Source organism: Atractosteus spatula, chromosome 1, assembly GCF_055471065.1.
Source record: "Atractosteus spatula isolate fAtrSpa1 chromosome 1, fAtrSpa1.hap1, whole genome shotgun sequence".
In the NCBI taxonomy this organism is placed as follows: domain Eukaryota; kingdom Metazoa; phylum Chordata; class Actinopteri; order Semionotiformes; family Lepisosteidae; genus Atractosteus; species Atractosteus spatula.
Window position 1 is genome coordinate 65,295,089 of NC_142706.1, and position 25,723 is coordinate 65,320,811.

Sequence of the window (25,723 nt, forward strand, 5' to 3'; positions counted from 1 at the left end):
CTGATGAAGGAAAGGGCAAATGTGACCAGCAGCCAGAGAGACCATCTCAGAGTAGAATCAAGGAAAACAAGAGTTATACATCGCTTCTGTTCACTTGAGTCCTAAGCATCTGGCTTCATTCTGTGTATGACATCATGCACAGTGTGTTTGGTAATGCATCTTTCTTAAAAAAACATATTATACTGAGATTATAATTGCTCTGTGCAATGCTAAATCACCCTTTGTTGTAACTTAATTCTACAAATCACAAGCGTCACATTTATTTATTCCTTTGCATAAAATCCCACAACAACATATCTACAATAACGTTCTGCCCTCTGTAAGTTCAGAGAAAGAGGTTTCCTGCTTCCCTAGGAGATAAAAATGGGAACATGCAAAAAGACATCCAATTGTAGCGTATATCATCAAGGTTAAGGTCAGAGAGCTCTTTAGGGAATCGGAGGTCACATGATAGATATAAAAATTCTACAAAACTTGATCTACCACTTTCAACTCTAGTGTCCATTATTTGTTTATGACAGTAAACTTTATTTCTACAATGTACACCATTCTTACAAAGAATTTAAATTCTTACAGCTGTAACATAAAATCTCTAAGGCTAAGGAGGCTGGATTCATGCAACAAAGTCCCTCCACGCACCAAGGGACAGGTTTTCCTGTTTCCTCTTCAGCCCTTGCACAGGCCCCACAGTCCTCTCCGGTGTGTCCATTATAAGGACCAGCAGCTAAATCACCCTGCGGCTCACAATCTGGCAGCCCACTGAAGCTCAGCTGTGAGCCTGGCCGGTACCTGGATGGGAGACCTCCTGGGAAAACAAAGGCTGCTGCTGGAAGAGGTGTTAGTGGGACCAGAAGGGGGAACTCACCCTGCTCAGTGGGTATTAAATACCGCAGTATAGTGTCATGGACGCTATACTGTAAAAAGGTGCCGTCCTTTGGATGAGAAATAAAACTGAGGTCCTAACTCTCTGTGGTCATTAAAAATCCCAGGGCGTTTCTAGAGAAGAGAAAAGGTGTTACCCCAGCGTCCTGGCCTTTACCAATCATGGCCTCCTAATAATCCCCATGTATGAACTGGCTTCATCACTCTGCTCTCCTCCCCACTGATAGCTGGTGTGTAGTGAGGTACTGGTGCACACTGGCTGCCGGAGCATCATCCAGGTGGGGCTGCACATTGGTGGTGGTGGAGGGGAGTCCCCAGTAGTTGTAAAGAGCCTTGAGTGGAGTGTCCAGAAAAGTGCCTATGTAAGTGTCAGCAATTATTATTAAATGGAAATCTACTGGTCTAGTGACAGCCCTGCCAGGAGGAAGATGCATGTGTCTTACCACCACGGACTATGAGGCAACTGGTTTGGGTGGGAAGTGAAAATACAAAACTAACAGACGGAGAGTGGTGGTGCAGATTTGTTTGAGCGCTGCTGCTGCTTGGCCACACATCGGCGGGTCTTGCCAGGTGCCATGTCAGCGAAAGACATTGACCCTCTCATCCATGCTACCTCTGGCACTGTGTTTGATAAATGGACACCTGTGGTATAGGGGCTGTAGCACAAACATCAAGTTAGTTTACATTTTAAACCTAAAAAACAGACTGTGCTACCTTTCCTTTGTGGTTGTAACAGAAATCAGGGTGGTAGATGTCCTTGCCCTGCACCCCAGCACAATACCAGTAACGGAGATGCCCTACAGGTTTTGTAAAATAAATCTCAAATCTCAGCCACTGATGAGACCTGGAGTGTCAGAGAAGTGGTCTTGTTGAAAAACGCGTTCTTATACTGTATATATACTGAGCATCAAAAGCAGCTATTCACTTAAAACTGCAACACAAATGCAAATCTATTAGCAAAAACTGTCATTTTTGCAAAAGCAGTGACTTTTAATTGAACAGATGTTCCATTCTTCTCCCTTATCAAAGACTCATCACTGGTCTCCAAGCCCTTGCTGCTGTCCATCACATGTTTAATGGAGCTCAGGTCTGGCCAGCAGGGAATTCACAACGTAACGCTCACTTTTTTACCCTGAAGAAAACCAGTGTTAGACAAGCAGACAGGATGTGTGTTCTCCTGCTGGAGATGTTGACAAGTCAGGATGATACACAAAGATCCGGACATCTGTGTTACACTTACTGATGTCCATCAGGGTGGTCTACACAAAACCATAACACACTTGCTAAAGAGGATTCGGGTTTCTTCAGGGTTTTTCCTTTTGGTTTTCACCTGATCTGACATTTAACGTGTTAAATCACCTTTTCGCCTTCGCCCAATCAGTTCTCAGACCAACCATGTGATTTTTTTGCTTCTGCAATAGACAAAGTAGCTGAGGTGCATCAAGGTAAGTCATGAACAATCAATTCATCCAAATGTTGCCAAAAATATTTAGTGAAGATATAAAATCTGTTTATTTTATGTTTCTAAAAGTAAGCATGCCTAGAGTAAAAATGTTCCTTTGATACTCAGTGTATACATATTTAGAATCCCTTTAGATGGGACCTGCATAAAGTCAAAAATATATTAAAGGCATCGTAACGCACACTGAATCTCTCTAAATACTCTCTTTTAATACAGTATGTCCCAGTTATATGTAGCCTAACCCACAGTCAAATAGGTTCATAGGTTATTAATCAATAATTTCTAAAGACTTACAATGGATAGTAAATCCACTGCTCACTGCAGTCTGGAACGGACAGGTCTGGTTCTGGAGATCTCTGAATTACGTATGAATTACTGAATTACTGGCCAGCTTACAATAAGCAGTCAAAAATATCTTGTTCTACAGTATAAGACTCTCTCTCCAGGATCAGAACATGTTGGAAGTTTGTCCTATAGAAATACCTCTTGCAAATTCCCTCTGGAAGCCCTGGAAAAAAGGCTATTCAAGATAGGAACTGATTATGCAGCACTGCTTTTCTCTTGCCATCTGTTAGGGTACAGCTGCGGTTTAAGAGCCGGTAAAAATGGTGAATCTCAGAGTGCACACACCTTCTTAAGTCTGCTGTGTCTGGAACTTCAGAATAGGACCGTTGCTTTTCAGGCATCGCTTGTTTCCTCAGATTTTAGTAAAGAAAATAAATCTGTTGTGAACTTCCTGTTTGTCTTTCCCCGGGTCTTTTGTGTAAAACCAAAATCAATTAAATATTTTTGTACAGTGTATAGTATGTGAAGGTGCTACATAAATTGCACTTCCAAAACATCACACAGAAGCCATAAACAAATGGTGAATTTTTTCAAAAACAGTTCTACTCCAAAGGTGTTGTAAATAGTACTGTGCCAAACACTGTTCTGTTACATATTTTTGACTGACATATTTCAGTTCAAAAGATGTGTTGAACTTTCATAATGAGGTATTGGTGTGTCTAGTGGTGTGACCTAGTCTCGAACCCACAACACTGAACATTTAAAAGCTTCAGTCCTCCTGCTTGTGGCCATCATTATACTAAAACTGCCCAAACTGTAAAGATTATACTCTCTTAACCAGGCCTCATATATCATGTCCTGGAGCCCTGCAGTTAGTCTGATTGCAACTTTCTAGATTTCCTGTGAGGCTTCTTTTCTGTAATCAGCGGATACAAATTGCATTCACAACACCCCATCCTTAGAGCTCATATGAGACTGTCCTAAACCCTTCCTTTTTGACAGGACAGTGAAGCCAATTTTCAGACATCGGATCTACAAACTTCCTCCAGGAAAAAAGCCACTTATATAGTATACAACACCCATTAATGCATTAGGCATTATGTATCCTATACTGTATATTCTTTATTGAGTTTTCAAGGTTTTCTTTTACAATTCCTCCCTATGAGTGAGTGTTTTTAAAGTTTAATAATGAACGTCTTAAAATTCCTCAGCTACTCTGGACACACCCTGACTGTATCTGAACCACGATGGCCATCGAGTCCAGATCAGGCTGCTTGAATTATCTCTAGACACGGAGAGAGAACACACTTTCACCTCCATGACCTGTTTCCATTTTCAAGAGGACAACTGAAGAGCTTCCTTTCGGAGAGAATTAAAGTGTCTGTCAACTCTTCTGAAGCCAGATCAGTTTTTTTAGCCGAGGGATGGTCAAAGAAGATATTTCTAATTAAAATTTAAATTGGAACTACGAAGCCCTCCCTTGTTGAAGACACGTCATTGCATTCAAAGCAGACAGACCTGAAACACACAAAAACAGGCAAAAATCATCTTAAGTCAACATTATACCTAAAACGACAAGCATACATCCATAAATGTCTCGTCTTACTGTCAGTCAGCCTCCTGCTCTTCCAAGTTGCTGTCATCCCCATCACGGGATGATAATTTGAAAGACATACTTCTTTTTGTAACAACATATACAAGAAATTGACAAGTCATGAAGATTCCAATCAGGAAAATAGTCCCTAAAACCAGTGACAAAACCAAGCTCAGTAACACCAATAATGGTATTATGTGCAAAGTTGTGGAACTGACTACAGATCATCTGCTTGGCTATATGATTTAGAGTTTAAAGGTCTAAAATTTAAAACTTAGAGTTAAGTTAAATTGGTGAGATCTGTTGGCAAGAGCTCATTGACAATATTGCATACAATTCTGGTCACCACGATATAAAAGACATGGCTGCTTTGGAATCAGTCGGAGAAGAGCAACCAGATACTCTAAAGAATGTCCTACATCAACAGGGTAAAAAAAAAACTTTTTAAATATTTGAGCAAAGACTACAAGTTTATCCCATTCAAGCGTCCGCTCTCAAGGCTATTTCTGTGGGTTCAGTTCAATATTACAGTAAACCAAATGACAAAAATTGAAGTGCAGTTCCCTGCAGTGCCCACTTGAGAACAGGAGCCGGTTTAAACGCAAAGGGTGGTAGGAGTGTGGAACAAGCCATGATGATGCAGCCGATTCTCCTGGCATCTTTCAAGAAATGGCAGGATGAGATGCTTGAACCAATTAGCTACAGTAAGAACAAAGCGCACTAGATGTTCTGAATGGCCCCCTCTTGTTTCTAACTTTCTTATGACACTTGCTGTTTGTAACCATTCCCTGCTTAGTTTTACATTATCACAATTTCATGATAGTGGTTGCTTGCTTTGTCTTTATTACTGCAGGTAATGTATACTTTCACTGTAGAATGTCCTCTGAAATACTATAGTTGGAGTCTTATTTCATTTCCCTTCTGGAAGTCATTTTCTCACTGTTAATTTAACCTGACTTTCTAGTTGTCACTGTCTATCGCCCTGTTTCTTACAGTCCACTGTAATCACACTCTGCCAATCACCAGTGTGCAGAGGACCAGCCTCCCAGGAGTCTGCTTCTGACAGAGTGGGCAGAAGGCAAGGTGTACAGAAAAATATTATTTTAATCAGGATGGAAAGGGAAATGATTTCATTTTAGAGTTGATTAAACTCAGTAAATCAGCCACTTAAAAAAGCTAAAATAATTTATTTATCCTTGAGTGTCAGAGGCACAGTAGGCCTAGGTGTTACTGCAGTCTGTGAACTGAAATGAACTCCTCTGAGAGAGGCCTGTAACTCACAGCGCAACCTGTCAGAGAGAGACAGAGAGGCTCTGTTGCTTAGCAACTGGCTCCAAGTCATCTGCTAGGATTCCGAAACACCTTTCTGAATCACCGCCTGCTTCTTTATTGCAGGGTGAAATTCATATTAATTTGGTGTGATATTTTAATAACTCAAAGAATCTTTCACTAGGAAAAGATATAAAATATTTTTAAAATAAGAATCAAAAGCCTGTCATGGATGTTGTTACATACATACACACAGATATCCCTCTGGTTGCCTGTTACTCAGTCCTAAAACTTTTGATGGACGTTTTTGGAAGCAAAACAAACATAATTTTCCTGAATTTTCTGAAACATGGTGCCATAAAATAGGTTTAATTGGCTAATGTACACACTGAGAGGTTAATTCCATGCTGAAAAACAGCCTTCTGGAGAAGGCTTTACAGCAAAAATGTTGTGTTTCACCTGGAATAAAACAAGAGTGGCACACTGTTGAACTTATGAGTTTTATTTTATTGTTTTCAAATTCTTTTATTGTAATTATACACAACTGGTGTGCTATATTTAGTCACAATGTGCACTATAGACTTCAGTGCATAATATAATGTAAGTAACTAGTATGACCTCACTTAAAATTGCTTTTACTCCACTAAACAGCTATCTGATGCACTGCCAGGCTCAAATGTATGTTTTAAACTGAGTAATTCAAAGAAATGTCTTGAGTGTTTATCATGAACACATTACATGGAAACCTGATTCAAGGATTACAAATTCTTCTAAAGTACTGAAAATACTCGAGAATCAGTAGTGTCCCATGGTTTGTGTTTCATACACAAACAAGTGCTATGGAGTCCAGCTGTGTAAGATGGCAGTCTCTAGCAATCGATGAGATAAGGTGCATGACATTAATACATAAATATTTCCCTATGAGTGTAGATTTATGCCTTTAATGAACAGGTGTCACAGTACTTCGACAAAAAAAGCAATTAACTCTCCTTCTAGTAAGATGTAATTAGCAGAACGTCATTGGTGAAGTCCAGTCAAGGTGAAGAAAAACACCTTCCTAAGCATCACAGGATTATGGAGCCAGGTGGCCCAGTAATGGTTGTGACACACCAATTAATTGCCTGGAATTAAACACTTTACATGTCTTTGCTGGAAATATAAACAGAATTCATTCTCTCAGTGTTCCCCTTAAAAACAGTATTCTGCTTGAGAATCTAGTCTCGTTGTATACTTAAGCAATGATACTTGGGGTTAATATCTGCCAACACCTAGCCGTTATTACATCAGACATGAGTATATGCCTCCCACAAAAATCTTGCTTAATTGACTATGAATTGATCTTTTAATTACACTTTTGAAACTGCACCTAATTAGCGCAAACTCCAAAGGCGTTCATTACCTGCAGCCAGAGACACATAGCGTTTCTTGAAGTGGCTTAATTACTAACCCTCCCATTGCAAATGTGTATCTGCAGCTAAGCAGTGAGTCAGGCACTGCTCTTGGTTGAGGCTGCTGGTTGGCTCTAAGCAGCTGATTGGTGGGTTTACACATAGCCTGTTAAGTGACAGATGTGGTTAGACAGTTATGCTAACAGCGTTCATATTTTAGAAAGGGTGAATCATTTAACAAGCTTCTGAATTGCTTTGTTCCTGTCACTAGATTTTTCAAAAGCATAATAATTTTGCCAACATTAGATCCTCTTTGAACTCTTAGGTCCCCCTCTAAAAGTATAGATATTGAGTGTCCTATTTACACTACGAAAGGTTATATCTCTAATTACTGGCCAAACTTACTGTAGCTCCAGTCACTTTCTCAAAGGTCTTCCTACTAAAGTATCAGCAATCTCACTAGATTTAAAATGGCCTTTTAGTGCATTTTTTCAAAATCTGAAATGTATCTTCAGGTGACTTAGAAATAAGTAAACACACATGTCTCCAAGGGGCTTTTCAAGTTGGCTTGCTGCCTGAGTTGGTTTCAATCGCCCTGGTCTTAAAGCTTCTATCTCCTGAAAGCAGCTAATATCTCTGATGCAAAATCTCTCCTCTGTTGTTACATGCATAATGCATAAATCTCCCACAACAGGTCTCATTGAGTGAAAAAGTCAGTATTTACTCCAGTGGGGAAAGTGATATGAAAATGTTTATAAACCTGTTTGGAGCTGTAGCCAGTTCAGTCTTTAGGAAGCCTTTCTGCTTGCATACATATGGAACTGTGAAAGCAGAGGTGTTGAACTCCAGGGACTGCAGGGCTCTTCTGGGGTAATTAATTTAATCACTTGCTCCTCCAAGCACAGTTATCATTCCAAGGTCCTTTACAGCTGATCATTTAAAAATGCACTTGATTTCACAAGGTTACCTATGAAACAATCTGAGTCCTGTCATTTTCATAGCAGACACCCTTATACAGGGTGGCTTACAGTAAAGAAAACTGACATTAAGTGGGAGTACAGACAACAATTATGGAGTTGCAATGAGATGGAAAAATATGAATTAAATTGCTAGCAAAAAGGCTAGCAAAAACTGATGAACAGTGAAAAGAAAACCATGTACTGACTGATTCAAGGGAGGAAATAATTATTAATTGAAACATATAGCCAGCAGCCATATCACCCTGTAACTCACAACTGGCAACCCACTGAAGCTAAGCACGTGTGAACCATGATGGGAGACCTCCTGGGAAAGCTAAGGTTGCTGCTGGAAGAGGTGTTAGTGGGGCCAGCGGGGGGCGCTCACCCTGCGGTCACTGTGGGTCCCGATGCCCCAGTATAGTGAGGGGGACACTATACTGTTAAAAGTTGCTGATGAGACGTAAAACCAAGTTCTTGACTCTCCGTGGTCATTAAAAAAAGATGGTGGTCCTGCTAAAGATGTTGAAAGCAGTCAAACCGAATTACTCACAGTCAAAAAAAAATCAGTACTGAGAAATCCCGAATGAAAAATTGCTGTGCGGTGCATTGAAACACAGCTTTTCGGCGAATCTTCTGAAATTTACAGTCACTGACGGCACACACAAATTCAGAACGTGCGAACTGTAATTGAAGGGAAGAATTCAACCCGAATTTTCCATCTCCAAACCGCACCTACAATTCTAGTGGCACTGACGGCACAAATAAGGTACCGTATTTAAATAGAGAACAGAAGACACATCGGACTCTAATTTACCCGAGAAAAAGGTCCCGCTAAGCATTCACGATCTTGTCACGTCTTCATTAAGAACTACAACCCTCAGAAAACTGAGTGAATACACATAAAAAAGCACAAAACCCCGGATTGGCTCCACAGTGATCCTTCACAAAGGAACTTATTAATTGGTGCTTCATCTTCCCGTAAAGTTGCGCGCAGGCTTCATAGTCTATTTATCTTAGCTTCAACGAGCTAAAACAGTCTCGTGCTAAATTAGTAACAAAGCCTTCACTAAGTGGCAACCAGACATGCAACAGCAGACCTGGATAATGTGTCACTGTAGACATTCTCATGGGTTGTAAGTGGCTAACACTTACAAAAACACCAGCCTGCGGGTTTATGTTGCTACTCTGGAGATACGTTAGGTCATAACCTGGTACTCGTGACACTGTACTGTTATCAACATGTTTTAAACCCTGAAAAGGAGGGATTAAACTGTTGACAGTCTCCTCCTGCGCTGGGTATTTTTTTAAATGAACAGAAAAGTGGTTTTCTTCCAAACTCTCATCATTGGATATTTTTAGGACACCTTTATGTTTTAAGATTTAAAATGTGATTTTAAAACATAAATTCTTCTGTCAGGCATGGTAAGACTGTGAAATTGACAAAAACATGATTTTGTCTTAGAAAACGGTCCATAGTTGTTTGTAGCTTTAATAAGCAATGAGTCTAAATTAGTCGCATACGCACCAAACAGTACAATTACCGAGTGTGAGAGACGCAACCTAGGGGCTGGGTTTGCTAGTGGCTCATCTGCACAAAAAGAAAAATAACAATAACGAAACATCAGGAACAGGGACGCGTGTGGTTCAGAAGTATGGTGCACCATACATTGCGACTGATTCTCAGCTTCCAGGTGGGAATCTGAAATGACGTCCATGCCTCTTTAATACGCGCAGGAGGTCCAAGGAACTGTTTCAGATTATTCCTGGTCAACTCCGCAGCAAGTCCAGACAGCGCGCCTGTCTCGGTATCAACCGCGCCGAACATAAAGCTAATAATAATAATAATTGCTATGATATGAATGCTCGATATTGCCTTTCGGGGGACAGCACAGTACCTGCTCATGGAGTTGTTGAGAAAATGCGCTTTTTACTGTTTTGTACAACTCTGTGCGGATGTGTCTTCACTTCAGGTGAGTTAGACCGTTCAGACCGTATCATGCAACCTGACTGTTTAACTGTAAACCTTCTGCATGAACATTTTTTTCCATTTTACATTAATCGACGATCAGTCTGTTATATTAAGTATATCTATTATATAAGTATATCTATTAAATATCTATTGTATATTGTATATGAATCTACAAAATTTGAAATTCTATCGGGTCGTATTTTTATTGCTTGTGGTTATTAAGCAATTGAAGCCAGTGTTTATTTGGATAATCTTTACTCGTGTGGGATCAGTCCTGTGTGGGACTAATCTTGTGTGGGATTTTATTACGCGCAGGATATTGCACAGGTTGAGACCCTGTGATCATCATAACGAATCTGGATACCGCGATTCACTTTTGGACAGACGGACTAGAAATACATGAAGCAGAGAGATGGAGTCTCCTAATCAGTGTTGAAGGATGGACAAATACTGTATTATAACCTTCAAGATGTGTTACTGTATTACCAACTTCACAACAGAAGCACTCCTAGAACAATGCTACGGCATCTTACACTGGTCAGATACAGTTCCTCTTTTGTGATCCCTGCCGCTTTGTAAGGGAGAACACAGACACGGTGTTTTAGTAGTTGTGTGATCACCCCAAAATGATGCAAAACATAATTATAAGAAATTAAAGACAATCAAATCCAGGAAGGAAACTAACAGCTAAACTAGGTTTCTGGACAAAAAGAAATTGAATTTTGAATTCTCTGACTGCAAAGCACAAAGCAATTTACTAATTGTTTATTAAAAATAAACAGCTTTATTTCTAACATTTAAAACAATAGTTACAATTTCATACGATAGGAGCTGTAGCCTAGAGTTGCAAAATATCCTGTGGTCAGTCAACTACATTTACATATAGGGAAACAATCTAGCAGTATAGTGTATGTTACTGTTAATTGCAAACTCACTATTTCACTATTTCAAAATATGCTTCACATAATGAACATCTGTAATAAACAGTGAGAAGAATTTAGATTAAATATTTTATATATAATAGTTCACAGAAGAACACAGAGTAATGACAGACAGGTCTTCAACTGTGGCATAATTTGGATACTGATTATAAGCTCTTAGTAAATCATTATCACAGTAATTACGGTGATATTGCAGTAAACTGCAATAACAATTATTACTAAAGAAACTGTTGCAGACCTCTAATAGATGATGTGAATGGTTTAAAATGTAACGTTAATAAACTAGAAATATACTGTACACAGTATGTTAAAATACAAAGCCAGTTACCCCCAAAACAGTAATGCAACACAATGAGGTAATTCAAGTATCGTATGTGTTAATTTCAATTGTTTTTAACATGTTGTGCTCCTGGTATCATGATGCACTTCAGTACAAATAAAATAACTATAAGAATCATTCTGACAGTTATAACAATAGTGCCATTTATTTTACAGAACTTATATGGCTAATAAAGTGATCTTATCTTATTAAAGTGATGGGTGTAAACTGTATAAATGAATCAATAAGGTAAGATCACTTTATTAGCCATATACAATTTCTTGCATTAGGAATTTGTCTTTTCACATACCCCAGCTCACTCTCCATGAGACACACAGACAGGGAGAGAAGCTTGAGGTCAGAGCGCAGGGTCAGCCATTCATACAGCACCCCTGGAACAGCTGAGGGTAAGGGCCTTGCTCAGGGGCCCAACAGAGTAGGATTCCTCTGCCAGCTGCAAGATATGAACCAGCAACCTTCCAGCCACAGGCACAGATCCTTAGCCACAGAGCCGCTGCTCCACCCAATTCAATAGGTCAAAAGTCCAGGCTAACATGCCCCATGGCCTCTTCAGCCTGGCCAGATCACATTCTCAAAGGTCACTTCACGCCAACACAAGTGATTGGTGTCAGAAGCACTGGCTGACCTGTCGTTTGAATTAGTTGCGGATCCCCATTGGTGAAAGCAATGTGATAGAGCATGGCTTAGGTTTAGCAAGCACATGCCCTCCTACTGTAAGTGTGACATTTGGATTCTGTTACACTGCAAGCTGTCACGCCAGCCCTCGGGGCTCACTGGAGATCTGCAGAAGTGCAGGCTTGACGATGCAATTTCTCCCTCTGACAGCTCTTTTGCTCCCTAGATAAAGGTTCCTCCAGCCTCCTCTTGTTTACCATGTCAAAGTAAACAGTGGCTGCAGCTAAAGAAGTAACTCTTGAAATGGGGAATTCTGTCATCAGTAAAACTCTCCATATCTCTTCTCATAAACTGCATTTCTGTAGGACAACTGCTATGTTACTGACTGCAGTTATCTAGAAGATAACCTGTGACTGCAGTTATCTGAGATCATTGATGAATGCCATGGGCTTTCAGAAAGTTATTCAGAATCCAGTCCCTCAACTATCAATTAGTGCAGCCTGTGGAAACAACAGGAGAAACAGAATAGTGTAGCACAAGCATTGAATACAAAATTAGAAATGAAATTACTGAACATGTAAATAATATATGACAGGATGATGATATTTATTTCTTTTTTTTGTTTTTTTTCACTGACATAAATGTCAGTATTGCTTAACCTTTGAAATGATGTGCCTTCCAACAGGTTGATTGTTGAGCAACAGCTTCTCTCGCTGACCTGGCACTGGCAGATAACAGTTTTTGTGCCCAACACATCTTATCCTTCTGTCTGGATTAAAGAGCAGACACTTGTCTGGAGAGTCACGTACAGCCTGGGACTGCCACACTGATTCCCCATATCTATGTATACCAGGGCGTCTGAGTCACTAAACTGAATACAAAAGGTCTCCCTGCAACTTTGTAACAACTCTGCTCTCTGTACCACGACCTCTGGTGAACTCCGCCTGCCCCCTGTCCTTCATGGGTCATTCTGTCAACATTAGTGGAAACAGCAGGGTTAGCAGTGCTGCCTGGCAGACAGTGAGCACCAGACATGACCAGCATTTATGAGACTTTAGCAAGAATGAGGATGTAAAGAGCCCAGACATAAATCTTTCTCAGCATGGAGACAGGGCTGACTGTGTGACCTGTAAGACTCTGGGTAAAAGTTTCTTATTCTCAAACAGAGCCAACTAAAAGGTTTCTCAGCTAATACTGGAAAGCAATGAAGTATAAGTTTAATGAGATGTTAAATAATAAGTTTAAAGGTACAGTCTGTTCTTCAGAACACACTGGTTTTTATGCTAACTGCGTATTCATTGCAATTTCCTTGCGTAAGGGGGGGTCAAAGTCTACTCCATTCGTTCACAGAAGTATTTTCTTACAAAACTTTCAACTTTTAACAATTATAGAGAGAGAGCGCCATCTGCTGACGTTCAGGTGTAATTGCATCTCTTTAGTAAGGTGCTGGTTTCCCGTATTGCGTAGGGAAAAAACATCAACAAACAGGAAGTCGCTTATTTTTGGTACAACAGCCCTGGGCATATCTATAAAGCCCAGGAACAGAGTCCTTTGCAGGACACATGCAAACACACAGCCACAAACTGTAGAGGCCATAAAAAGAGAAAAAGTGAAAATAAAAATGTGTAAAAATCAATGCTTCTCGACACCCAGCTATGAAAATACAGATCTTGATTCGGCACAAAAAGCCGAAGAGCCTGTAAACACCCTCGAGGAGCTGACGTAACCGGAGACTGAAACGCGTTTGTTTTTTCCCCTGGGCCTGCTGCGCTGGGGGCCTCAGGATGGGCCCTGCAGATGCAGTGCTACCACTGTGAGGAGTACCTGCTGGAGAACGACTGCTCGGCGCCCCAGTTCATCGTCAACTGCACGGCCAACATCCAGAACGCCTGCCAGAAGGAGATACTGGTTGGGGCTAACGGTAAGTGGGTGCTACTGGTTTGCTACACTGGAACGCAGCCCATTCCCAAGACATTAGTCAAGGCACTTAAACTGGTGAGTCCACGCACTGCTTCAGGATGTGAGGGCTCTACAATCCCACTTTGATAAGCAGTGACACTGTTGGAGATGCATCTCAGGGCTCCTCAAACAAGAGCCTCTACTCGGCCCACAGGACGGGCCTGAGCATCTGGAGGACCTGAAGGGCAACTGTAACTGTAACAGGTAGCCCCTGTGGTTACCCGACAGCTCTTCTGCCAGGGGGGTGGTGTCAGGGGTGCAGAACACTTCTAGAAGGTTGTGTATTGGGGAAAGAGTTAGCCATGACTCTTAGGTCATCAATACCGCACTCATCTGAAGTGCGATTTCAGTTTTACTTCTATTTGGAACAAATTCTATCTCTCCGCCACTCCTATGATGAAATCCTTGAGATGTATTTTCAACTTTTCAACACAGATCACCTGCCTGTGTGCATCGCTGTGTCTGACTGATCACTGTGCACTGTGCTCTACACTTACCGTACTCTCCTGATCAGATTAATACAGCTGATCAGGAACGCACTCACTGTAATCTGTGGGCTCGGCGTTTCCTTTATTGCTCTTGGCACAGAAGCAATCACTTTCTATTTTAAATGATCAAGTGGGGAGGCTGTGTCAGAGGAACAAGGAAAGGTTAATTCTACACTGAGAAATAAAAAGGAGAAAAAGTGTTTTGGCTGTAGAGCCTCTTGAGGAAGGCTCTACATCCAAAAGTTTGTTTCTCTTTGGGGCATCTCCTGATGTGACTTGTTGTTTTGTCAAATGGCTACCAGCAGGTGATGAAAATGCTTCGGTGGTTCTAAGTGATTGTTTTCGTTGCTTGAACCCACATACTGTATGAAGACGCACAAGCATCTACTTCCGTCCCCAGCCGGGGGGGGGGGGGGGGGGGGTGTCTGACTTTTGTCTGGACGTCACTGTCCCCGCAGGGGTGTCCTACCGCAAAGCCTGCGCTTCCTTCTCCACCTGTCTGATCGTGTCGGCGGGGTACCAGTCCTTCTGCTCGCCCGGCCGCGTGGGCTCTGTGTGCATCAGCTGCTGCAACACCCCTCTGTGCAACGGCCCGCGCCCACCTCGCATCTCCTCCGCGCCAGCCCCTTGCCCCTCCGCGCTGGCGCTGCTTGCCTCCCTGCTGCCTGGACTGCTGGGACCCCCACTTTAGAACCCCCCCCCCCCCGACTAAAACCAACCACCCTGATGCAGAAACGGGGGAAGAAGGCGTCCCCTCCTGGGGCTTCTCCTGTAAGAACTGCAGAGCTTCTGCTTGTTTTGCATTTGCAGCAGGACTTGACCTCCTCTTTGCAAAATCGGTAAGAGGGAATTTTTGTTCGTGTACGGCTGATCCTCATGGGAAGCAGACCTGGCCTTTCAGTGACGAGAGCTGCCGCTGGGGCAGCACAGCTCCTGTGTTTGACTGTTGCCTTGAGTGTTTGTGTGGGCTGGCAGCTTCCCCATTCCTCCTGCTGCCCTGCTCTCCGTTGCGCTATGCAGCGCTGAATGTTGTACAGAATGCAGCACAGTCCAAGTGCTCCCTTCATAAGTGACGCTCTGTGATGGCACGGGCCTTCATGACAAGGCGCTACATTTGCACTTACCGTTATAAAAAGGTAAAGAAGCTGCAATGCCTCTGGGCAACAAACAAGCTGCTTAGCCATTCAGATTTGTCGCCATGTGCAAGTTCCTGAAGCAGCGGCGTATGAGTGCCTTATTTCAAAATTGGCACCGCCTGTGAAGTTGTTTCTTAGCGTCAGGATCTCACATTTCTGCGGGAGAAAGAATATCATGTTGTGCTGTGAAGTCTTCGTGGAGCCTCAGTAAGTGTTGTGCACACAGGTGTTGTGTCTACACCTGTGGATGCAACTTAATCAAAGAAAGGGAACTGGATTATTCATGTCTTGGATATATACACCTTGTAACACAGAGCCAATACCTTTCCTTTAATAGCACTTGTGTGCTGGAACTGATCTTGAACACAAGACCACGGACAATTATTCTGCCCCCCAAAAATAAAAAGAACAGTCTTGAATCTTTCCTGGACTTGTTTGAATATGTGCCGGAGGGAAAAGGGAAGATCACTGAGTGCACTTTTAAGAGAGAATGCAGAAAAAAGCAGAAAACCCTCAACTGTCCTGTTATTAAAAAAATCCAGCCTTGTCTCCTGATCAAAGCTGTTTGCCAGATATATTAGTCCCTCAAACTTAGTCCCTAAATACACATTTTCTCAGTTTCCATTTGTGGTTTCAAGAGTGTGTCCAGCATCCAAACCTGGGCCCCTGCATTGACTATAACCTTTCAGGATTTGAAATACTCATTATCAGTACCCTCTTCTCAAGAGTGAAGAAATACAGTCCCTCTTTATGTACATAAAAGACATCCGTTGATAATCAGACATTACGATTTCTTGTACTTCTTTGAGCTCATTCCAGAGTGTCCTGTTCTGTGACAGGTTGGCCAAACTGATTCACTGTAGGAAATGAGGTCTTATCTGATTTGGTCCTGTCACAGCCAAGCTAATACAAACCTGTGATAACAAAATGGAAAAAAAAGCATTTTATACCTGGTCCTTCTGGGGCCCTCCATCAGGTTTTTCAAGATCTTTAATTCCAATTGGCCCAAACGAGCAAGCGATCACTGTAATTGTTTAGACCCCAGGTGCAATAAAAACCAGACTCTTCACCCTTTCCAGCAGCTTCTAGGGTCTCCACTAAAGTAGCATCACAGCCCTGCAGAGTCTGTTCTAGTTTCAGACTTGCTCAAAGACGTATTACATTTCATAAGTTTTGACTGAAAATGAAACATGTTAGGAAAAAAGACAGAGGACAAAAATAATAATAATTACAACTTTAATAACAGGAAGACTGGAATGTTTAAGATTACAATATTTGAGACGGCACATAAAAATGAAAATTTTGTTGGTGTGCATGAGATTCTTTTCCAGTTTACTTTGAGCCCACTTTTAAAAAACATATCCAGACAAAAAAACAAACAACAAAACCTACAAACTCCTTCATCATCCTCATTCGCACACAAGCCACCTCCATGACTCCTTTTTCTTTTTCCTTGTGTAGTATCTTGAGTGCTCTGCACCTGAAGTGTCCAGTGCACAAAAACACTAGCACATACTGTATTTATAAAGCAGATTCAGAAATGAATGTTAACTGGTGTGACAGTTACACTTTAAAAATTACTAACATGTAAAACTGTTCATGATTATGCACTGTCCTACAAATATGCATGTGCAATAGAAGTGACCTATCCCCTCCATAGTAGTGGGAACCGGCCAGCATGTGGTATATCCCCGACTTCCAAAGGCTGTAAAGTATTAAGTTGCCAGGTCTTTTTCTTAGTGTGCTGTTATAAAGGAAAAAAAGACTGATTTCAGTGGCCTTGCAAGAGGTAAAACTATTCATGCACATGACTCTGAAGCATGACGGAAGGCAACATCAGACCTGGCTAATGCATTAATTCAGACAGCCTCAAGGGTTAACAAGCTGAAGTTGGAAGAAAAAACACACCAAAAAAGACAGAATGAGAATACAAAAAGCTAAATAAATGGATTGATCCCATCATCTTCCATCTCCGCAGTTGGTTATGTGGTGCTACATATCCGTAGACATCTGTAAAGATGTATATTACCAACACCTCAACTTAATGAAGAGGTGATCACAACTGGATGGAGGCACCCACAATTAAGGGTATCTGCTAATGCTTTTTTGATAGGGCAGTATATTTCAAGATTGCAAACTTTACTGGAATAGCAGGGTGTCTACAGGGGGTAATAAAGCATTTCTCTGAAAGTAGCCAGTTTAGAGCAGCTCACCTGTAGCTGAAACTCAGAGAGCTCGTGTCTGAGTCCATTATAATTTCAAAGGCTGTTCTATTTAAACCTGGTTGGTCCGGGAACAAAATGAGACAAGCAATCCACTTTTTAACTGCATAAGCTTTCTCTGTATCAAAAACTTGTAAAAACTGCAATCTAAAAAAGAATTAAAAGACTGTATCTTTTGGATCATTGTATTTTAACCTGTTAAATCATCCCAATTCTTGGCTCATATATTAGGATAGCAGTTTTCAACAAAAATAAAATGTAATAAAAACTTTTCGGAGCTACATTTTTGTTAATGCGAGGCTTTCCAGTTCACAGGCATTATATTAAGGTGACATGCCACATCCTCACTCAGAAGCTCAAGTTTTATCCCTGTATTAGAACTGCATCATTCATAAATCATAGTGATTCTGTAAAAAAATCACAGTGTACAACATACAAAAGAGAACTGTACAGAAAAACAATCATAGATTTTTCAAAGAATCTGCAGTATGAGTTTCAAATGGTTTCTCTGCTTCTTTGCTCAAATCAACGCTCTGTTCATAAGGAAAGGGGGTCGGGAATGATGGGCATAGGCAGCCCATCCAGGCATAGTGATCAGGATTGTACCACAGGAGGAGGAAACAAAAGATCAAAAGTCAGAAGTCATTCACTGTGCACCAGAAAGCTAGCCGTGAACTCAGTTGACTCCATCGAAAAAAGCCCCAAAAATACAATTAAAAAGGCTCTTGAGCATTTTGTGTGTGTGACTAAAAAAAAACAGCTTTGTTCACTCCTCTTCACTCTGGCTCTGGGACAGCTTAAAGAAAACTAAAACATTAAAAGCAGCCAGTAATAATGGCTTTACTCTGAAGACTGACATTAGGACACTGTTTCATACTGTTTGTTTTTCTAGATTTTTTTAAGCTTCCTGAAAACAGGTGGGTCAGTCCTCCCTCTCCTCTTCCTCCTCTTCATCGTCATCGTCATAGTAGCGGTTCTTCTTGATCAGCTCCTCCACGGACACCCTCCCGCCATCCTCCTCTCCCTCCCAGAAGCCCACGTCCTGGGAAGAGCGGTTGTGTTTGACATCGAGGGTCAGGACCTCTGGAGAGGCGGCACGCTTGGGTGGCAGGGGAGAGAAATGCTGGAGCTCCTCCTTTTCCTCTTCTTTTCCCTCTTCCTCTTCCTCCACCTCCTCCTCCTCCTCCTCCTCGCTCTGTCCTTGGAGCAGTGTGGCTGGTTTCTCTTCTCCTTCTGTGACAGAGTCTTCCTCCTCATCCTCTGGGGAAGAGTCCCCATTCACCACACTTTGCTCGGGTCCGGTCACCTCCACCCTCTCCTCCTGCATCCTCTCCTCCTCCCTGGTGCCCTTCCTCTCCTGTTCAGCGCCGCGCGGCACTGGGGCGGGACAGCTCTCCGGCTCCGCTGTCCTCTCCCTCTCTCCCGCCTCTTCCTTCTTCTCCCCTGTCCCCTGGCTCTCTAGCTCCCCCTGCTGGCGAAGCCGTTCCCGGGCGACGGGCGCCGCCGAGGGGGCGGGGCTGGGGGACAGAGTGAAGGGGCGGCTCCTTTCCTTCAGGGACGAGCTGCGCCGCAGCCTGCTGATCTCGCTGCGCTCCAGACTCGGCACCGGAGGGGCCCCGGACTCCGTCTCTGGGGGCCACTTGGCCCTGAAGGGCTTCACCGGCCCTCCTTCCCCGACCCCGCCCACGGGGCTACCCCTCTCCCCATCGGAAGGCGGCGGCCAGGCGATTTTGAGTCGCCGGGTCTCCGCCGGCTTCTCGGAGGTGGGCCTCTCCGACGTCGCTACGGCCTGGGCCCGGGTTTCAAGGCTGGCCGCCAGGATATTGACCTTGGCGAGGGGCGACTCCTCCACCAGGGGGCTCTCTCGCTTGTCCGGGGGCGCCGTTTCTTGGGGTGGCTGTACCCGCTCTTCCCTATGGGCCTCGCTGGCCGCCTCCGGCTCCTCGCTGTCGGCCCGCGCCTCCCACAGCTCCTTGTGCGGCCGGTGCCCAAAACCCTCGTCGTAGTTCCCCTTGGCCTTGAAGAGCTGGTTGAAGTGCGGCTTGCAGTAGACCGTCCCGTGCAGGGAGGCGAAGGTGCTGAGGCTGGTTCAGCAGAGGGAGACGAGAGAGAGGGATATTCCACATGAAGTCCACAACACTTCAGAAAAGTATAAACTGGGTTATTTTTAAGGCTCATGTCAAGGACGACCCACACTTTTTTGCAGGTAGTTAAAAACTTGACTACTTATCTAATAATTTAAAATAAGACGTGTTTGGCGTTAATTCAAGTTTTCATTTCCAATATGTAGAATTTTCTTATAAAGATGCCAGATTAAATAAAAGAACTTCTGAGCACTATAAGTGTAAAACTTGACGGCTTCATTGATCGTGAATCAGCTGTTTCTGGCTGTCAGGATAAATTCTGCTGCATTTTGCCAGATAACCGCCGAGCTGTGCAGCCCAGTGTTCACCTGCATCTGCGCAGCCCACTGTTCACCTGCGTCTGCACTGCCCAGTGTTCACCTGCGTCTGCGTAGTCAGGCTGCCAACACCCGGCGTTCTTACCTCAGTTTGGAGTTGCAGTGGCTGCAGCGAAAGCAGGCGTTGTGGTAGATCTGCTGGTTGGCGATGAGGCGCTCCAGTGGATAGACTGTTTTCTGGCAGGACACACACGTCTCGCGTGCTGGCAGCTGGAACTTCTGCAGACGGACACGAAAGGGCACGTGTACTGTCAGCCACACAGTGATGAGCAGGCCACACCACACACTGCCTAGGGAGGCTGCAATACTAACCACTGCACCACCACACCACCCACTTTTATAACCTTCACTATGCAAAAGCGAATGGATTTCCAACTGTGGGAGCTGGTTGGGTCACGGTGAATTTTATTTTGGTTTGAAAGGACATGTCCATCTCTGAGAAAAGTTTATTGTGTCTCATTAAGCCAAGAGGTCCTGAAACTGACCCACGGTTGGGTTAAATTGTGCCTTAAAAAAATATGCAGCAGCTGGCAAACAAAGAGAGTAATTCGGTGTCTATTTACACCAGACTTTCACTCGGATGAGCCCTGGCTGCAATGGTGAGTCTCATGCAAACCAGCAAGCAGGAGACATACTCACACATCAGCACTGACCGTCCGGGATCATGGGGACAGAGGGAGGAAAGAGAGGAAAAGAGAGAGGGGAATTACAGGAAGAAATGGAGAGATAGCTGCAAAACGAAGAAACAGTCAAAGAGATACTAACTGTAAGAAGGGTTGTATAGAAAAATACACAGAGGGACAGAGGGAAGGGAGGAACGTCATATACAGTCCCGGGACAGGGATAGGGTTAGGGGACCATCACATACAGTACTGGGACAGAGGTAGGTTTAGGGTTACACAGGTGACAGAGGGAGGGGTAAACATCACATACAGCCCCAGGACAGGGGTAGAGTTAGGGGATCATCACATACAGGACTGGGACAGAGGTAGGGTTAGGGGATCATCACATACAGTACTGGGACAGAGGTAGGTTTAGGGTTACACAGGTGACAGAGGGAGGGGTAAACATCACATAAAACCCCCAGGACAGGGGTAGGGTTAAGGTTGCACATGGGACAAAGGGAAGGTAAGCACCACATACAGCCCTGGGACAGGTTCAGTGTAAATTGGACAGAAGCACTATCTTCTGAACAAGCAGATTTCTTGCACGCTGCTGATTTTTGATGTACTTATTAACCAGTCTCACCCTGACAGGTTTGGGGTGGGCAGTCTCAGAGGGTCCAGAAGACACAGGCTGATTGAGACCGGAGCTGGACAGCTTCCTGCTCTCCCCTTCACCTAGACAGCGGGTAGAGAGAGACAGGGCAGGAGGAAGAGAAGAAAGGGACAGAAGATAATCAAACATTTCATTGCAATGTTCAACTTCCTCATTAGTGTGAGGAATTTCTGTGACAGCAAAGTCTACTCACATAGGAACACTTTGAGCTCTACCCAGTCCGCCACTTTTGGAGGAGTGTGCAATAATACTATCTGGCCACAAGGTGGTGTCTTCACACCAACATAATATCCTAGTTTTCCCTCTTAAAAAGGGTCATTGTGCGCAGAATACAATGCTGTGCTGATTAGTGTTCAGCTGCTTTATACCTCAATTAAAACTCCCCCTCCCCCTTTACCCAGGTCAACATTTAAGAGCTGCTGTAGCCCAGAGGCATGGAAGGCACATACAGCTCTCCCTCCTATTTATAGTGGCAAAGAAGCCACAGCAAGGCTGTACTCAGGGAAATAGCCTGCAGTCCAGCATGATGTCAATGGGTAACAGCAGTGGAAGATAAATGTAGAAAAAAGGGTTCCTGGAAGGCCTTTTATGAAGTTATTTTCCCCCATATCGCTCCAGGAAATACTTCGGAATTTTCCATGAGCTTTTGTCACAATCGACTGTCTCCCACTTTCTGTTACACAGTCATTTGCTTGAATATACTTAACCTTTTGGTTTAATTATTAACATTTGTTTCCGTTTCAGTATGTCAAGACTTCGGAGCTAAGTCTCTCTTTCAGTCTAGTAAGAGTCCTGCTGATGTTTTCCATGACTTTTCCAGGCTTAGAAAAATGAACTTTTCAGGATTTCAGGATTTCAGTGTGGGAACTCACTCCAGTGGACCTGGATTTTATGGGTCTCCTTTTCCTAACATTTCATGCTTACCAATGCAAAACACACAAAAACATTAAGTGACTTCTGAGGGGATATTGCATATTGGAATTAGATGTTCCAGTAATCTTATATTGAATTTTTAGCAGACAGACATTGCATTTAGTGGAATGGGACTTGTTTAAAATTCATCCATTAGATACAAAATTAGAGGCTCAATGTCTGAAAACTACTGCAGCTCAGTCAGCTTCTGCAGATAGGCTTAAATACCCAGTCAGAACTGGTAAAATACCAGAACATGGTGGCAAGTTGAAAATGTCCTGCACAGACTTCAGCTTACCTGTGCTCTCTGCAGAGGAACCCTTCCTGCTGTTCTGACTGACTTCAGCGCAGGGGCTCTGTGGAAGGAGACAGGGGGGAGAGGGCAGGTGAAACGTTGAGGGTTAAAGAGAGAGAGAGCAGGACAGCAAGACAGGGTATTGTTATAAATGTGTCCGCATAGATCTTCTAGACAGCATGGGGGATAGGTATAAAGAAGGGATATTTGTTTCAATTGGGCACTGAACTAAGAAGGATATTGAAGGAATCTTCTACACTGACAGGCTGAAGCATCTAAGCTTTGTTAGTCACTTTCGCAATCTTTCTTAGGTTTTCAGGAGGGAAGAGAGATGGGTCTGGCAGCACAGGGGACTGATGTTGAGAGACACTGCCACCCCAACAGCTCTTTCAGACAAACACACATTTGTGCTTCATGACTGTACACAAGCACACAAGTAATAGGTTTATTCCATGCTGGAAAAAAAAGAAGTTTCGGCCGTGGAGCCTTCTTCAGGTGTGAGCAAGAGAGATGGATGATACAAGCACACACAGCTCTGTGATGGGTGCAATAATTCACATCGTGCTGCTCAGGAGTTTTATTTCCTCTTACACAGAACGTGATGCTAACGCATTTCGTGGTTGAAAATAATTCCTCAGCACGTGACTCACTCTTTGCTTGTCCAGGGGGCTGGGAGGTACATTCTCCTTCTGATCCACGCTGTGGCTGCGCAGCTCTGCCTCACTCAGTCCGTGCTCCGTCTTCACAGGCCGAGAGACGGATAAAGAGTTAGGAGGCTATGTCACCGTAAGCAAGGTTTGATACAAATTAAAAAGATTTTGGAAAAAAAAGAACACACATTGAAAACAATAGAGGACTACTTAGAGGGGGACAGAAAACACAGATACTGAATACAGAGACAAAGGTTAACTGGAACATCTGCAAAAATATCTGCATCCATCTCCTAAACAATCTGACCATTGTCATCACCATTGCCCTATACGGCACAGCAAGAGGTTGTAAGCAAGGTATCTCCTGAAATAATCAGGAAGCATTTAGTGACTTTTGCATAGTCTGAAAAAAGAGCCATCAGACTGAATAGACATTCATTTGAAAACAAGAGTCAGATTCCTCTGGAATTTGTCTGGGAGAGATCCTTTGTTAGGAGACAAATCACATCTCACTTTGATTCATCGGAAGGGCTGCAGCATTTACATAATGTGCATAAAGGTGAAATACTAATGGCTGCCACTTAACGGCTCTGCGAAAACACTTTTCAGCAGTTCACAGAGTGGGGGGAACTAAGTTAAATTAATCAGTGAATGAAAAGCTATGCAGAGGGAGGTAAACAACATTCAGTATTTCATAAATCCGTGTCAGATATTTGGATCTCCTTTGCTTACTTGTTGCAAGATGTAATACCTTTGCTACAGTAGCCCTTGTGAAGCTGTGGTTCAGGGCTGGGGTGAAGGGCAGTGCTCTGGAAGTGAATTCTCAGTGCAAAGAAAGGGAGAGAAAAACGGAGAGAGTAGTGTCTTGCACTGAAGACCCCGAGAGAAAGAGGGGCTGTAACTGTGCGGGAGACACAGAGCAACGCTGGAGATAGACAGCCCACTCTGAGCAACAGAGGAAGCAGAGCTGTGGCTCCTACCCCATGCCCCGCAGGGAGAGACTCCTGCTTGGAGACTGCAGCCTGGTACTTGGCCATTCTGTCCTTCAGCGAAGTCATCTCCAGCAGCTTGTCTGGGGAGGATCCGCCCGATCCCGAGAGACCCTCCAGGTGACCTGGGACAGGGAAGATGGAAAGGGCAGCAGGAGTCACGCACTGGCAATGACAGAGCCTCATGAACACAGTCAGAACCACACACACAATCACGGATGAAGGTAAAACCCTGGGCTACTGTCTGTTACTATGGTGCAGGGAAGCCCCAATCATGACACCTTTACATTCTAACTGACTTTACTTCCTTCGGATTCAAATGCCACTATTGAGCTGAGTGGCAATGCACACAAAGCTCCGGAATGAATTGAGGGAATATTGCTCCTACAGTAATTCCTCTTGCACATCAAGAATTCATAAACATAACATATGACAATGATACAATACCATAATACAAAACAACATTCAATCAGAACTCTTCCAGTACCATATGATTAGAAAACAGACAAATAGCTTGTTAAGAGTCTGAAAACTATAATAATAATGAGATCCCTACTTGCAAACATTTTTTCCATTATTCAACACTTATAGTCTTTAAAGTAAAAAGGAAGGAATCTCTTTTTTAGTCTTTATACAAGCGATCTGGTACCTCCGCTCAGAGGCTAGGCTAGTATATTATAAAAGGAGTGTAAGAGAAGGGTCATCAAAGATTTGATGTGAAAGATTAATAATATGTTGCTCCATTAGACATGTTATCGAGTCCAGGAATGTGTCGGTAATCTTGCCTCCATCCTGCTCACTGTGTTCAACTTGTTTTTGCTCTGCAAAGATAAGGCACATCCTCAGCTCTGAATACAAAAGGTTACCATGCTCTGGTTAAAACTCTTATAAAAAGTTTCAACACTGTGCTTTGTACACTAAACCTCCTAAAGTGCCTTAAAAAAATACAACCTTTGTGTTGCGTTCAAATACCTCACAATCTATAATAGTGCCAAGGTGTTTACATTCAGTTACATATAGTTTTGATCTCAGCTCCTTTAAGAGTTACAGAGATCACAGGAACAGAACATTTCTTTCTGAAATCAATTTCATTTCCTTTGTGTTTAAAACAGCGAACTATCCTGACACCTATTACAGAATACGACGTATCTCCTGTCTGTAATTGTTTTTGTCATCATTCAAAAGGCCAATAAAGAAAAACATCATCATCCACAAGCATGCCAATCAAACAGTTGTCATAGTGGCCTACACGATCATTAACATCACTTTATTAACCCTTAACAATTTCTTGCATTAGGAATTATTGTGCAGTGTGAAGAGCAATGGGGGCAGCACACAGCCTTGGGGTCCCCCGGTGCTGGAGCTGATGGTGAGAGACTTCCCCGAGCTCACTCACACATACGGCCATGACCACTGCTCTTTACTGCACTGCAACACAGTATGGGTTTCGACTGCACTCTGTCGTACTGTAAAGGTCTTTACTACATACACACTACCTTTTTATGGATGAATGTGCAGCGTACTGTATTTTACTGCATTCCTCAACTTTATATTGTACCCTCGGAACTGCATATTACTGCTGTAATCTGCACTGAAAATCACTGCACCAATATGGACTGCGTTGTGCCG

The 25,723-nt window shown here is 43.1% G+C and overlaps 2 protein-coding genes across 6 annotated transcripts in view; one reads left to right on the forward strand and one right to left on the reverse strand.

Annotated features, from left to right (window-relative positions):
* The first annotated feature begins 9,694 nt into the window (after window positions 1-9,694).
* LOC148841603 (ly6/PLAUR domain-containing protein 1-like) lies at window positions 9,695-14,842 on the forward strand. Its single transcript, XM_088917591.1, has 3 exons — window positions 9,695-9,809; window positions 13,488-13,625; window positions 14,610-14,842. The coding sequence occupies exons 1-3, from the start codon at window positions 9,695-9,697 to the stop codon at window positions 14,840-14,842; spliced, it is 486 nt and encodes a 161-aa protein (XP_088773717.1).
* Window positions 14,843-16,506: 1,664 nt separating this feature from the next.
* lima1a (LIM domain and actin binding 1a) overlaps window positions 16,507-25,723 on the reverse strand; it is a 36,102-nt gene continuing 26,885 nt past the window's right edge. For 3 of the 5 annotated variants that reach the window (XM_088917552.1, XM_088917542.1, XM_088917560.1), the window contains exons 6-12: window positions 24,880-24,915; window positions 24,086-24,219; window positions 23,106-23,195; window positions 22,459-22,516; window positions 21,219-21,310; window positions 20,056-20,189; window positions 16,507-19,593 (exon numbers count right to left, since the gene is read on the reverse strand). In XM_088917552.1, the coding sequence (XP_088773678.1) occupies window positions 18,432-19,593; window positions 20,056-20,189; window positions 21,219-21,310; window positions 22,459-22,516; window positions 23,106-23,195; window positions 24,086-24,219; window positions 24,880-24,915 (1,706 nt within the window). In that variant the 3' untranslated portion in view covers window positions 16,507-18,431. The remainder of the gene's footprint in view (window positions 19,594-20,055; window positions 20,190-21,218; window positions 21,311-22,458; window positions 22,517-23,105; window positions 23,196-24,085; window positions 24,220-24,879; window positions 24,916-25,723) is intronic. The other 2 variants (XM_088917578.1, XM_088917568.1) reach the window with 1 other exon arrangement.

Coding starts and splice junctions, on each gene's coding strand:
- LOC148841603 (XM_088917591.1), top strand. CDS start 9,695: ATGAATGCTCGATATTGCCTTTCGGGGGACAGCACAGTACCTGCTCAT. Junction 9,810..13,487: donor CGGATGTGTCTTCACTTCAG/GTGAGTTAGACC, acceptor TGGGGGCCTCAG/GATGGGCCCTGCAGATGCAG. Junction 13,626..14,609: donor GATACTGGTTGGGGCTAACG/GTAAGTGGGTGC, acceptor CTGTCCCCGCAG/GGGTGTCCTACCGCAAAGCC.